This window comes from Pangasianodon hypophthalmus, chromosome 24 (assembly GCF_027358585.1).
Source record: "Pangasianodon hypophthalmus isolate fPanHyp1 chromosome 24, fPanHyp1.pri, whole genome shotgun sequence".
In the NCBI taxonomy this organism is placed as follows: Eukaryota; Metazoa; Chordata; class Actinopteri; order Siluriformes; family Pangasiidae; genus Pangasianodon; species Pangasianodon hypophthalmus.
This window is the reverse complement of record NC_069733.1, coordinates 18,466,708-18,482,343: the sequence shown is the minus strand read 5'-3', so window position 1 is coordinate 18,482,343 and position 15,636 is coordinate 18,466,708. Positions and strand designations below refer to the sequence as shown.

General features: G+C 38.3%; 1 protein-coding gene across 1 annotated transcript; it reads left to right on the top strand.

The window, feature by feature from the left end:
* Nucleotides 1-10,582: 10,582 nt before the first annotated feature.
* znf703 (zinc finger protein 703) lies at nt 10,583-15,219 on the top strand. Its single transcript, XM_034299334.2, has 2 exons — nt 10,583-11,368; nt 12,951-15,219. The coding sequence occupies exons 1-2, from the start codon at nt 11,057-11,059 to the stop codon at nt 14,460-14,462; spliced, it is 1,824 nt and encodes a 607-aa protein (XP_034155225.2). The 5' UTR covers nt 10,583-11,056; the 3' UTR covers nt 14,463-15,219.
* Nucleotides 15,220-15,636: the final 417 nt, after the last annotated feature.

Genomic DNA, 15,636 nt, shown 5'->3' with positions numbered 1-15,636 from the left:
AACTTCAAGAGGGAAATGAATGTTTATAGCTGCTAAGTAAAATAGCTAGTTACCTAGCTAACAGAGAGTGTTATCAGAACATTAAAAACTTACACAACGTTCTGAAAAAGTTACGTAGTAATTTGTAACGTTAAACTGTTCCCAGTTAGTCAGAGTTTAACATTATTAAAATGCAGCGATGTTGTAAGAACACTTATAAGCATCACATTAAAAAGAGATTAAAATGTCAACAATTCATATCAATTTGAAACAGATTCTTATAAATTTAAGATAAAAATATTGTTAGCACATCATGAAAACTTGACATATTCAGCAGTTTGGGAACTAAAAATGAAAAAAAAAAACTGCTAGCTGTGTCGCAACTTATATTTAAAAAAAAAAAAAAAAAAAAAAGATTCATAAGAATCCTCATGTCTACGATTGCTTTGCTGTCCAAATGGAAACCTGGCCATAAACTTCAAAATGTTCCAGAAACAGGATGGATTATGTTCTGTGATGACATAGAAAAGCATGACATGAAAAATCATTAGGTTTAAAAAAAAAATACATTTTTATATCCTGAAAACTTGACAGATTCTGCGGTTTGGAAACGAAAAATTCCTACATCTGTAACATTCGCAAAACTGAAAATGTGAGCAGTGGAGGCCAGTGGAGGCCAGTCAGGCAGTTCGTTATCTGATGTGACATCTTTTTTTCTAAGAATTCACTTAAAAAAAAAAAACATGGACACAAAATTAATCAAAGTTTTATACTTTTTTTTTTTTTTTAGCATTTCTCTGTAGCTTCTTCCACCCAGGCCCAGTAAAATCCTCCACCGTGTATCTGCCCCCTCTAACTGCCCCGAGGGTAGTGCACTCCTGCCGTGAGCTACACTGTTTATTGTGACTCGCAGGATCAGAGCAGAAAGCGAGCTCTTGTCTCCGGATGTGTAGGTGTTCCTTTCAACCTTTTGTTTGGCTACTGTATTGTTAAAAGCGATGGGCTGTGATACCACCACGCATTAGCAAAACACCTCCGGCCTTAAAGGGACCCGTCCTCTTTTTTCAAACAAGACGCTGGCTCTTTAAATATCTTTGACAGGAAGTGGCCATCAGTCATGTGGAGGCCAAACCAGCTGTTAGGAGCCCACTTCAAGGCCAGACATGAAAGGAGCTGTTCTTCTGTTCTTCCAGCCCTCCCTTCTATTCTTTCTCTCATTCTTTTCTCTTTTTTTTTTTTTTTACATTTATTTTCTATTCCTCCTTCTTCTGGTCCTCCTCCTTTTCTTCCTCCTTCTTCTTCTTCTTCTTCTTCTTCTTCTCTGGAATGCTTTTAGAACTCCTTTCTTACTTTCTTACTTCCATCTCTCCCCCCATCTCTGACCTCACTTGTTAACTCACCTACTCAGTATTTAGCATGCTAGCTATTTCACAAGCTAGCATGGTTTATGAATAGCTAGTTATCTAGCTATGTTTACAACTTTGCAAAATGTACAGAATGTACTTTGAAAACATGATTTAATATTGGTTCAAACATTTAAACGTTTCCAATTAGCCAAAACATTAATCATTAAAACGTTAATCAGGCATTAATGTTTCCTACTGTAGAAAATGTTGCAGCAAAATGTTTGACTTTCGTAACTTTACTATTTTACTTTGCTACCGACTAACCAAGCTAGGTAATTAAATAGCTAGTTAGCTAGCTAACAGATAATGTTATCAGAACATTTACCAAGTATAAAAGTGTTCAACAGGCTGCAGCGTTACAAAAAAAGAATGACAGGTTCTGAAAATGTGCGAAAATTGCAGCGATGTTGTAAGAATGTTTATAAATGTTATGTAAAAAAATAAGGCTTAAATTGAGAACAGTTTGCACCAATCAATTTGTATGAAAGCAAACGATTGTACAAATTCTTACAAAATTATTCTTCTTAAAAAAAATTATTACAATTTTAAAAGATCAGGTTTAAAAAAAATTTTGGAAACCTTTCTCTAAAAACTTTCTCTAACCTAAAATTGTTAGCTGCTTAGCAACTTTTTTTTTAAAAAAAATGATGTAGTAATAGTTTGCAATGTTAAAACATTTCCAGTTAACCAAAAACTAACATTATGAAAATGTTAGTGTTTATGTTTCCTACAGTGGAAAAAGTTGCAGCAATGCTGTTTATAAACATTACTTAAAAAAAGTAAGGATTAAATTGGCAACAAATCACATAATTCATTAAGGAAAACAAACAAATTGTTGAAATTCTTACAAATTTTGTATAAAATCAGGTTTAAAGAAACTTTGCTAGAACTTCCTGAAAACCTGAGAACGGTTTGGGAACTGAACATTCCTGAAGGAAATTCTTTCAATCAACCTAAAATTGTTAGCTTAGTATCAAGTTAAGTAGTTAGTTAAATAAATACGACTATTTTTAAAAAAAAAAAAAAGAAGGAAAGAAAAACAGATAAATCTAGGGGTGTGAAAGGAATTTCTGAATTTAAAAAAAGTGACGTCGTAATAGTTTGCAACGTTAAAACGTCTCCAGTTAGTGAAAAACTAACATTATTAAAATATTAGTGTTAACACATTCTACGGTGGAAAAAGTTGCAGTAAATGTTGTAAGAATATTCATAAACAAACGCTTAAATCGGTTAACAGTTCGCACAACTCAGTTTGTATGAAAAGCAATGAGATTCTTACAAATTTCCGCAGAAGATCAGGTTTTAAAAAAATGTTGCTAGAACCAAAAATTTCTACAGCAGCAGCATCCAGAACAAGTTTTACTGACCTAAAAGTAATATCTGGCACTTGGAGAAAAAAACAAACAGTTTATCACATGAATCATCATTGCTATAATTTTTTTTTTGTCACTCAAACAGAAACCCGTTCACACACTCCGAAGCCGGGGTAGGAAGGATTACATTGCGTGTTAAAGCTTGACATGAAAAATCACAACAACGGCTGAGGTAATACGTCCGCTGACAAGTAGATCCCGGCAGTGGTGATGCGAAGTGTGTGTTTGCGTAGCGTGAGACGACAGATCAGATCACTTTCCGCTGAGGCTTTATGCATTTACACACTGCAGCTGAAGAGCCGCTCTGCGTGAAGAGTGATGCTTGGCGTTAATAACGACAAGCCAAACAGCGCGAGTGTTGACTGAAGCGGACTTTCCGTAATCCGCTCTTTTCTCTTTCACAAAACTGACTCAGGCTGGGTTTTAGACGGTGTGATTTCCACCATCTTTTAAGATCACTACTCGTCACACTGTACTGGGATTCTCTAACAGACTGTGTGATACACGATGAAACTAGACCTCCGATGAAAGAAAATTATTACGTTCTGCGTAGTTTACGTCATCAAACAGCACCACACAGAAAACCGTGTCACATAAACAATTGCTTTTCAAGGGTAATAAGGAGAATCCTTTCTGTCCATTTCGCAATCATCGCTACTGTATTCGTAGCTGTCCTGTGAGTTTGCCGTCCTCCGATTGGTGGATTTAAATGAATGTCGCAGCAGCACTACGACTAAACTTTTGTCGTTGTCCATGTTCAGTTGCGGTGGCACTGAGGGGCCGTTTACACGACAACGTTTTCAGCCAAAAACGGGAAACTTTTTACGCGTTTTGCCTGTTCGTTTACACGACAATGATGTTTTGGGGACTGAAAACGCATATTTTTGAAAACGGGTTTCAAAGTGCAAGTTTTTGAAAACGCCGCCGTTATCGTCTCCATGTAAACACCCGATACGGGAATCTTTGAAAACGGTGACGTCATGCGTGTACGTGTCTATTGTAAAGGCATTAAGCGTGAACAACTACTGGCCAACGTAATACAGCGTGTGCGGATACGTGTAAACGCGAATCATTTTGAAAACGTTGTCGTGTATACGTGAAACTTTTCGAAAATGCAAGAGAAAAACTTTTCCGTTTTTGACTACATCGTTGTCGTGTAAACGTAGCCTAAGAATTATTTTACGATGTACTGTATTTTCCGATTTTTATATGCAACGACAAAACAAGGTCGAAATTCATACAGCGTGAAGGCAGTAACAAATTGCACAGTTTATTATTTATGAGATCTTCACACCTCGATCAACCACAGCGTGACAGTTTAAGCCCTGTAACAGATTACCGTCGCCGATTCCTCACGCTGGGGCTCATTAATTATCCAGAAAAAGATGCTGTAATAATACCTGTGACACTTCACCTGCCTTTGATCATCTGTCAGCTTGTCAGAGGGAGTGTTTCAGGGTGTGTCCATGTCTGTGTGTTTGTCTGTGTGCTTTTTTGTTGCTTTTAAAATGACAGGATGTTGACAAGTCCAAACCCTTGACTAGCATAACTCTAAGCATACAGTCTCGAATACAGCACAAAAATGTCACACTGTTATGCTACACAAAGCAGAAAAAAAAACATGCTAGCCTGCGGGCTCCGCCTCTCCCCGGGTCAACAGTTCAAGCTTTCTGTCTTATTGTCATTTTTATTACGCCGAGCCAGGCAAGCATCGGCTTTCATCCGTCTCCGCAGGTGTGCTTTGGTTTTACCGCAGACCAGCTCTAAAGATCCGGGGTCGGAGACTTTTTTCCACACCAGGTTCTTCAAATAAGGTTCTGCTGTTCTGCTGCAATCGCTCGGATTCCTGAGGAGCGGCAGGCTGGGCCACAGGCGTGATCATGTGATCTCAATAGCGCCAACAATTACGCCATAAATCAAAGATGGTGTTTTGTGAGAACATGGCAGATATAAGAACTTTTGTAACTGACTGAAAATAATAATTACAGGTTAAAAATTCGTGTCTATTTTCATACCAGGTGTAATTTCTCCTCCTTTCTGACATAAAACTGTTTATATTTTGTAGATGCTAAATAAAATAACTTTGTTAGCAAAACTTAGCTTATATATACAGTATTTTATTATGAAAAAGTAAATGCGTTTTATGAAATTTTTGAGATGATGCCTGTCAGGTCTTCACAATTGTTTTCTGTTGATAGATAGATAGATAGATAGTACTTTATTGATCCCTGAAAGAAATTGTTGATAATTCATCACCAAACACTAGCTTACCTAACATACTTGGCTAATTTTAAGTAGCTTAATTAAGGTTAGCTAGCTTGCTATAAATCTTATTCACTGTTTTTCTTGCTCAAAATAATAACTAGCCTCCAACTAGCTAGCTTTGTAGCAAATACAGCACTAGCTAAGCTAAGTAGTAAGCTGGTTAAAGTTAGCACAGTGCCACAGTGCTTTTGGTAAATAGCTAGCTTAGCTCATGTTGCTGTTATATTGTGTGTATAAAACTAGTATTTGTGCTAAGCAGTACGCCGAGCCAGAAAAAGTGCAAAGAAAGGCTAGAGGTGATGTCATAATATAAGGTTTGTGTACTTTTCCATCATTTATGCTACATTATATTATATTCTAGTACAACTTGCTAGCAAAGTTACCACATTATAAAAGTTAGCCTATAGTAGTTACCAGGTAGTTTTTAAATTACACATTAACAATGATATTGATCTAGCTAGCTAGCTAGCAATCATGGATATCTACCACCATCAAAGACCTACTGCTGGAAAGATTAAGTAATATGCTAGCTAATGTTAGCATAGTGCTGCATTTAGGACGCTAGCGAACTTAGCTACTATTTCTACAGCATTATAGCATTAAACAGTAAAGTGTTTATGCTAGTGATGATGTCGTATGATCAAGTTTGTGTAAAAGTACAAAGTTTAAAGTATATGCAGCTACTCTATAATATATATCATTAATTTTTTTAATGCTCTAGATCTCTTCAAGAAATGTGTCAGAGTGCGAAACTAAAATTAACTTTTTTTTCCTTTCATTTACATCCTAATTTGTTTTTGTTTCTTTTTCCACGCTGGCATTGTGGCTACACATGGTCCCTGGTTTCTCGCATAATTTGCGTGCCTAAGTTTTTTTTTTTTAAACATTTGCTTTTGCTCACATTTTGGTCAATATCCTGTTTTGTTCTCCGTATGCAAATCAGCGCACTCCTCTACACACGCTTTTCACGGCTGCAGGTCTGAAATGCAAAACGTATGCAAAGCCACGTCAGGAGGCAAATCCAGGCTGTGAAGAAAAAAGCGCACAGATGGCGACAGGTTTCAGTTTATCGCTTCAGATAATGAAAACAAACCAGAAAAACAAAACAGAAATCTACTCTAACACTGTGATTGATGTCGCAGTGATGGAGGTAAAGCTACGCTGAAAACTCTAACAAGCTGACTGAGTAAACTCGTTCCCACAATTTAATCGAGTCATGGATTCTCCCAAAACCTGTATATTATAGTTCACTTAACTTAGTGTTCATGTAGCGTATTTTATCGTTTACTAACCATGATTCGAACCCGCAGCGGAGAGAGCACTGCATGCTAGCCGCTAGTCCACCACTGAGATAATTATCTTCTCTTAACTTCGTGTTCATTTCAAGCGTACTTAAATACAGCGTGTCCCAAAAGTCTCCATAAATAGCAGAAATTAATGCCTTTTAGCAAAACGTAACATTATGTACAAAACATCCTCTACATGATAATTACCATTTCTTTGCAATTATCTACCAATCAGAGCGCTAGTTCTCTTGTTGCTAGGCAGAACTCCTCGCACGGCCAATCACGTCAAAGAAAAACCAGAGTGAGGTATTTTTAATGAATCATGATTTTTTTTTTTTAAGTCATAACACTTGAAATCTTAAGTTTATGTATTTTGTACGTAAATAAGTTAAACGAACTTAGATTTTTGATTTATGGAAACAAAACGCAACATTTGAAGTAATGTTTAGTCATGATTGGTTGATTGTTTAAGTAAAGACAACATTAGGGTTTACAGTGTACAGAAAAACTGATGATCTGTCACTTCTGTTTGGTAGATTGAGAAACATTATGCACAATTTCAAATCGTATAAAAGAGATTAAATTGCGATCAGACTCTGAACAATGACTTGTGAAAAACTTATGAACGATATAAAACGGCTAACATTGCGCGAAGTGCAGCAAATCGTTTGTGACAAATGCCCAATTCTAAGTGTGCTACATTCACATGATTATAAAAAATTCTCCTACTAATTCCATTTTGATAGCTAGCTATATTAGTCAAAGTTAGCTAGCTAATGTTACTGCTCCAAAAGAATATTTATCTCAAAACAAAGCTAGTTAGATTATTAACTTTGGAGGAAAACCATAACAAATCATTTGTCACAAATAACATCATTCAAGAATATTAAAAAAAAAAAAAAAAAAAAAAAGATTAATCTTGATTTTGCTAGCCCAGGTTAGCTAGACATATTATTAAAAGTTAACATTACTACAACAAGAGACCAAAAAAACAACAATTTTCATATCACCTTTTCCCATAAATTCTACCGTATATGTGAGATATGATTTAATATTACTATTCTCTTTAACATTAATGATTTAACATTTAAGATTTTAGGATTTAACATCTTATTTTTCAAAAAGCTTTCACTATTAATTTTAATAAATACATTTTTGGATATACATTCTGACCATTTTAGGTGCGTTTGCGTTATCTGGCTAGGAAAGGAAAAGGAGTTATGGGTGGTGTGTATGTAGCTAGCTAGCTAGCTTAGCAGTTGCTTAGAAAACGTTATGATAAAATGTTAAAACTTTATGATTTGTTGTTTACTTTTCAAAGGGATATAATTAAACATTAATCTTGTGTTCTCTCATCTAAAGACATTATCCTAGCTAGCTTTGTGTCTATGGACATACTGTTTTGTTTTTTTTTTTTAGCTTGCTAGCTGTAAAGTTATAGCTAGCTAGCTAGCTAGAGTCTAAATGGCTAGCTCCGTTAAACCTTATACTTTTAAAGTTATTTTATTGAATTTTTCAATTCAGTCCCTCAAGCAGCTGTTAGAATACATATACATATGGTGTGGTTTGTTTGTATGTGTGTGTGTGTGTGTGTGTGTGTGTGTGTGTGTGTGTGTGTGCGTGTGTGTTTATGGCCGCTAATTTACATGTGCATATGGTGGGTGAGGATTAGCAAACACGCATGTACATACTGTTCATATTTAAATAACACATTAAAATAAACGACAGTGTTGTTCTCAGTGTTGAAGGTATTTATTTTGCAAAATTATCCGTATAAGCTCAGCGTAAACTCCCTTCCGTGTGTCCCTACGCCCAGGTTTCTGTCTTATACAGCTCGTCATGTTACCGAGAAACCACAAAGCGTAAAATCCTGTCGGAAAACTTAGATACAGCTTTACCTCCGACTGTTACAAAGCGCTGACACTGGAGACTCCTTCCATAAATGTTATATAAACTTCTCTTTAGAGAAAATGTCACCATTGTTAAAAATTTAACAACACAGGTTTTAAAAATCTGTTTATTAGTAGTTTTGGACTATGTGGCGCATCCATCATACGTACAAATTGTCACTATGGAAACGATACTATGGAAAGATAGCTGAACCAATCAGAATTCAATAGCGTCTTGGTATAAACACCTTAAGGTTTAAAACACCTTACCATCATCAATCAGTGTGGTTGCACATCACCTATGGAATTTCAGTGTCGTTTTACAATAGCACAATGCATTATGGGTATTCGGTTCTTTATAAGGTTGATCATTTGGACAGGCTCCTATAAGTATCAGGGCGTGGTACGAGCAGTCAGTTTGTTCGTTCGTTCGTTCGTTAGGAACTATTCTTAGCCTTGATTGTTCTTCCAGTCTGGCAAAAAAAAAAAAAAAAAAATGGAAAAAAAAGTCAAAGAGTGTCCCGTAAACAAGCCTCGCCTTTGTGTATCCAGAGCACACAAAGGATGAAATAATGCAGGCGGTTCAAACTCCCGAACAATTATAGGCCATAAATTACTCTCAAGCTTCAAAGGCATTCAGACGCTAAACTATTACAGCCTGCCTGCTCTAACAGTCGCTCTGCCAGGCCTCGGTTTTAAGTAATGAAGCCAATTCATTGCATAATTAAGTTAGCTAAATTACTCTGTTGGCAAAGCAGCCTGCGGTAATGGAATAAAGTTATTAACATTCCAGCTTTGGAAACCGACACCAGTTTGACACAAGCAGTTGTTGTGTGTCAAATATATCATTTGGTGTCATTAGAAATGCAAAAATGAACAGCAGTGTTAGAAAAACAGGAGATTGGGCAGCTTTAACCACCAGGGCGCCGACTTTAACTGCAATGGAGCAAGAAATTATGTGTAGAAGAAAAAAAAAAGCATGTTTTAAATGAAGAAGAGTGACTCCTCTGTGACTGTGATTGTGGCGGATCTGAGCTTTCTCAGGTTTTATTTAAAAAAGTATGCTATTTCTAATTTTAGAAAATATTTATGTAGAATTTTTGAAAATAAAAACATGTTTTAAATGAAGAAGAGAAACTCCTCTAAATGACTAACTGATTTGTTCATTCTAACTTTTTATGTGAGTTATTTAAAATTTTGGGGGGAAAAATATAGCGTTTCTCATTTTTGAAAAAAAGTGTGGTATTTCAATTTTTTGACAAAAAATACTTATTATTTCTGTTTTTGAGGGGAAAACATTTTAATTCACTGAGTGTTCTGATATTTTTTTGAAAAAAAGTGTGTTCTTTTAAATAAAAAAAGTGTTTTAAATGACGAGTGTCTCCTCTGACTGAACTTATCTTTCTAATTTTTTGAAAAAGAAAAACAAAAAAATCTGTTACTTCTAAAGAGAGTCGCCTCTAACTGACTGGGATCTTTCTCTTTAAAAAAAAAAAAAAGCTTATTTCTAATTTTTGAAAAAAAAAACATATTAAGTGAACAAGAAAGTTCTTTTTAATTTTTGAAAACAAAATGTGTGTCTTTTAAATGAAGAAGTGATTTTTTTAAAGGCATATTTTAAAGGAAGAAGAGCGTCTCCTCTAACTGATCGATCTGATCTTTCTAATTTTTGAAACGAAAGCATGTTATTACTAATTTTTGAAGTAAAGCAAGCTATTTCTATTTTTTTTTAAATAAAGCTCTTTAAATGAAGAAGAGTGTCTCCTCTAACTGACGGATTGATCTGATCTCAAGAATTAATAAGTCTGTAGAGATAAATATGTTCTCCTTGTGTTTGTTTTAATGATTTAATGATTTGTAATTTGGATCATTAAACACCTCTAATTAGCCAACAGATTCATTTACAGTTGAAATGATAACATAATATTTACACGTGTGAATAGTTCCTTTGTAAATTAAACAGACTTGAGCTGGAAGAATTTTTTTTGTTGTTTGTTTTTTTTTTGAGAGTTTGAGGTGTGAGTCAGTGTTGACATGTCTTCGTGTGGAGGAAGTGAAAATTTTTGGTAATACAGAGCCTTATATATTTAAAAAAAAAAAATTTAACAACACTTCTGAGGAAAATGTTGACATTCCTGACAGATTGGTCATATTTGTTTTCACACTTCACTACTCCTTTTGTACATTTAGCTCCATTTCTGTGGAGTATTTGGGTCATGCTAATCCACCCACACACACACCTCCTCCAGCTTACAGTGAATCCGGGAGAGTGGGAGGAGCGTGGGCGATGTTGTCCCGCCCCCTTCACCACAGGCTCCTCCCACTCTGTCTGTGATTGGCCGGCGGCTGGTCGCTTTGAAGCGCCGCTCCAGATCAGAGCTCGGTGAGAGCAGCGCGAGCGCGGCACGCACAGAGACAGTGGTGAGGACGGCGCGAGCGCGGACGGACGGACGGACGGACCGACGGGCGCGAGCACGAGCACGAGCACGGGACCGGACGCTCTCACCGGGATTTTCTTCGATGTCGTTTTTCTCCTCCGTTTAAAGGATCCGCACTGTTTTGTCTTTTTGGTGCTGATTGATTATTATGCAGTACGCAGGTGTGTGTTTTTGTATTTAAATAGGTAATACACAGGTGTGTGCTTTTCTTTTTTTTTTTTTTTTTTGGAGTTGATACCACTCGCGCGCGGGAGTGTATCGTTTCCATAGAGACGCGTTTTGCTGTGTTTTTTTTTTTTTTTTTTTTTTCTATCCCTCCCTACCAAGTTTGGATATTTTCCACCGATCTTTGGACGCCAGTGTTGGCCATGCGGATACTCGCGCGCTGCAAGTGAGAAGCGGACGACGCGCTCGCGCCACATGAGCGACGCGCCCTCGCCGTCTGGAGTCGCGCAGACACCGACACCGACACCGAGTCCCCCCACCGCGGAGAGCAGCCGCCCCGCCGGCACCTCGCACCCCGACCGCAACCCCGCCGCCGGTCCCAGCGGCGACTCACGAGCACAGGCTCGCGCTCCACGGCTCGCGCTCGCCTCGCTGCCCCTCGCGGATCCGGTGCGTCACGCGAAGCGGCTTCCCGTCCGGATTCTCCAAATGCTGAGCGCGCGCGCGGCTCACATGCTCCACGCGGACTACCTGCAGCCGCTCAGCTCCGCGCCGCTCCCCATCGAGGTATAATAATAATAATAATAATAATAATAATAATAATAATAATCATAATAATAATAATAATAATGCAGTTTAAAATGTATTTACTTGTACCTGGTGTCATAATTTATTTTACTATTTCACTCTGTATTAGTGAAAATCAAATTACTTTATTGCGTAATTACATGAAATAATAATAATAATAATAATAATAATAATAGTAAGGAATGCACTCGTACCTGGTGCCATAATTTACTTTTATTATTAAAAATTATAATTAAAACTAAAAATACTTTGCTATTATTTACTCTGTTTTTTGGCAAAGCACTGGAGATTTATGACAGAAGTCATAATTACATAATACATAATACATAAATACATAATTTGATTTACTGATTAAATAATAAATAAATATATAAATAAATAATAATAATAAATAAATAATAATAATAAATACTCTCTTACCAAAGAAGCACGTGATTTCCGGGATTCATGTGTAGAAATTTTTTTTTTAAACATTTTTTGCACTTTTTAAATTTTTTTTTTAACTTATTAAAAAAATACACGAGAAAGGTTGGGAACAAAAAAAAAAAACAACAAAAATGTACATTTCTTTTCCTGTAAGAGGTTTTATATATAGTACACAAGTACAATATAACAAAAATATGTAAGACAAATTATGACATTAAGACATTATGTTAAGAATTAAAAAAAAGATTTTAAAAAGTCCATTTCTACAAACCAAACAAACTGCAGCAGCACGAAACAGTTCTTCGAGCGTGTTTTTCCATTATTTTCCTCCTACGTTTTGAATCCAGCGCATTTTACAAACACAGTAGCATTATTTCGAGCAATCACACATCAGCTTTGTTCTCCACCTCTGACAGTTAGTGTTAATATTTATCTAGTTCATATAGAGTTTGTCCAACGTTACGCTCTCTCTCTCTTTTATCTAATAAACATGGTCATAAAGCAAAACGTCATGTTATATTTGCATAAGATTAATATTAGGATATAAACCCGTTGAAGTGATAGGCAGTCGTTTTTCTTGGGAACAGGTGGTGTGTCAGGGTTGGGGCGCTGGGTAAAACCACGGGAGTAAATATTTCACAATTCTAACACTGTGATTATTGTTTAAAAACAGACCGGGTTATAAAAAGGCAGCTGTAAAATGCATCGGATCTCAAACTAGAAACCAGAAGACTGTGCCATCTGTGTTAAAACGCTTGACCTATTCGTGTTTAAAGAATTTTTATACATATATATATATATATATAACTGTGAAAAACAGCACAGCCTGGACATACCGTAAGTTCCAGAGCAGTTCCATAAACCACATAAATAGTCATCAGACATTTTGAGCTGCTCGTCAAATAATTTTTAACGAGGGTTGTATAAATGAATTAGCAGTACCTCATTAAAGAAGGCTGTATGAATGAAACACTAGCTCCCTCCTTCCTCTTAAAAGTAAACACTTAAAAGCATCCTGGATGTGCCTTGAGTTCCAGAAGATCTTTTCCAAGACCTGCTTGTTAAAATCAATGTTTTTTTTTTTTTAATGAATTAAACCTGACCATATATATATATCTTGATTTCTTCCTTTCAGCTGGATGCTAAGAAGAGTCCACTAGCTCTTCTGGCTCAGACCTGCTCCCAGATTGGCAAGCCGGATCCTCCTTCGTCGTCCAAGCTAAGCTCGATCTCTTCGGGCAACTTGGGAGACAAAGATGGCCGGTCGACCGGTTCGGGTCTTAAATCAGCAGAGCAGCAGCAACAACAAGGCCTGGAGGACAAGTCCAGCTTCAAGCCTTATTCCAAAAACAGCTCGGAATGCCGGAAGGATGGAGTCATGTTGAGCGGGTCAGCCGACAAATCCGGGTTCAGGACTTCTGGTGGAAATTCGGCTACCACAACGTGTCCGTCATTCCCTCCTCACACCTCGTCTCCGAGGACCTGCTCGCCGTCCCAGCATGCCCCGGGCCAGGCACATGTACACCGCCAGACACAGTCTCCGTCCACACAGAAACCCCTCAGCGTAGACTCCAAAACCGGAAGTTCTGACTCCAGCACGGAGAGTAGCAGTGGCAGTGATCGTGCCGGGAAAAAAGACTTAGATAACAGCAGACTTGACAATGCCCAGATAGCCAACTCTAGCCAGGCACGTGCGAGTGTCAACTCCAGCAGTGGCAGTGCCTCTAGTAGCCCTCGACCAGAAAGCAAGAACGATTCCCAACCACCGCAGACATCCTTAGCTAATTCCAGCCATGTTGCCCCAATTTCACCATTCAAACCAGGACACTCCGTGTTCCCCTTGCCTGCTTCCACCCTGGGATACCATGGCTCCATCGTTGGTGCCTATGCTGGTTATCCGTCCCAATTTGTCTCTGGGTTGGACCCTGCCAAGTCTGGTTTAGTGGGAGCCGCTGGGATGGCAAAGCACCCAAGCTCCAGTCCTTTAACCGGCACGTCTCCTCCATCCTTTATGCAAGGTTTGTGCCGGGACCCGTACTGCCTCACTTACCCCAATGCGCCCCACTTAGGGGGGAGCAACTGCAACACTTGTGTCCATGACCCGTCCGCGACTCTCAAGTCAGGATTCCCATTGATGTACCCTTCCCCACACCTCCATGCGCTCCATCCAGGCTCTCTGTCCACATCCGGTGCTTCCGGCTCCCTATCCCACCCGCTCTACACCTATGGCTTCATGCTTCCTAGTGATTCCCTTCCTCACGCCTGCAACTGGGTTTCTGTCAGTGGGCCCTGCGACAAGCGCTTCGCCACTTCTGAGGAACTCTTGGCGCACTTGCGCACTCATACCTCTCTTCCTGGTGTGGATGGAAAGCTCCTATCTGCCTATCCTTCCTCTGCCTCTTCTTCAGCTGCTTCTTGCCACCTACACCTGCCCCCTCCCAACAGCCCCGGGGCTCTTCCGAGCTCTTTCTCGCTTAGAGGTTCACCTGGACTCGGCCTGGCTCGCTACCATCCCTACAGCAAACCGCATTTGCCTGGAGCGCCTTCCTTACCTATGCACTCTCTCCCTGCTACGGCACCGTACTACTCACCCTACGCTCTCTACGGCCAGAGACTGGGCTCAGCCTCGGCACTCGGTTACCCTTGATGGTCGCACAGGTGGAGAGAATGAGGACAAGGTCAAGACAAGGACAAGGACCATCCACAAAAGAGGCCCCAAGCCAAAAAGGGAGCTTTAAATGGATGGAGTTACCTCCGGAGACCGTGGAGGTGGGAAGCACAGGAATGCTCAGGCATGAATGCTCTCGGATCTGAAGAAAGAACCATGAACCTGTGCTTGATTCTTAAGAATAATGGAACTGATAACTTTAATATTATTTGATGATCAAAGTTTTATTTCAGTTTATTAATAAAAAAAAAGTATATTTATTTTTCTCTTGAGCGCTTGGCTTTGTACTTGGGAAACATTTACCGTCTAAATGCATTCATTGTCACTTTGGTACAGGAACAATATTTTCAGAGATCAGTATCGCTCTTTCCAGAATACATTTTTATATCAAACTCATTTATCTTTCGGTTGTCACTTTGGTTGTTTTTTCTTTTGCTTTTGAGTGCTCCAGCAAGCATGACTTGCCTGACAGCCGGTTTGTTCTTGGAAATTTGCCATTTCTTTTCTTTCTTTTTTTTTTGTACTTGTACAGTTCAAAAGAATAAAACGCAAACAGAGAGATGTGATATATTTTCTATGGTGACTGATTCTGCAACCTGAGGAGAGTTTACTGGAGGGTTGAAGGGGACGGGGGAAATGAATACAAACAATTAAGAGTCCTATGTAGAGATGGTGGCGCTATACACTTAACAGAATGTCTTATTTTGTGAAATAAATGATAACTTGATTACATTTATGTTTTTAGTTCCTCTCATCTTTTCATCATCTAGAGTAGATACTGTATGTAGTACTGGTATAGCATTATATTATAGCATAGATCATCATGCTAATGGCAAACCTGCCAATCTTTTTCGTGTTTTGCATAGAAACTCTGTATTTTAAAGCTGGTACAAGATGTAGCTCAAAAATACGCCAAAGTCTTCTTTTTCCCCCAGTTAAAAACGACAGATGAGCCAACTGATGTATGAATCTGAAATGATTGACCGTCACATAGGTGTTATGAAATCTCAGATGTTACCTCACCCCCTGGAAGCCCCGCCCTCTTTCTCACTCATCTTGAAAAATACGTTCATTAGTGTGAAATAAAATCTCTTAATGTATGTTTGACTTTGCTAACAGACAAATGTATAGCACTTTAACTAAAACAGACAAG

Excerpts from the sequence above, each read along its gene's own strand:
- znf703 (XM_034299334.2), top strand. The coding sequence starts at position 11,057 with ATGAGCGACGCGCCCTCGCCGTCTGGAGTCGCGCAGACACCGACACCG. Across the intron at positions 11,369-12,950 it reads CCGCGCCGCTCCCCATCGAG|CTGGATGCTAAGAAGAGTCC; the intron begins GTATAATAATAA and ends TCTTCCTTTCAG.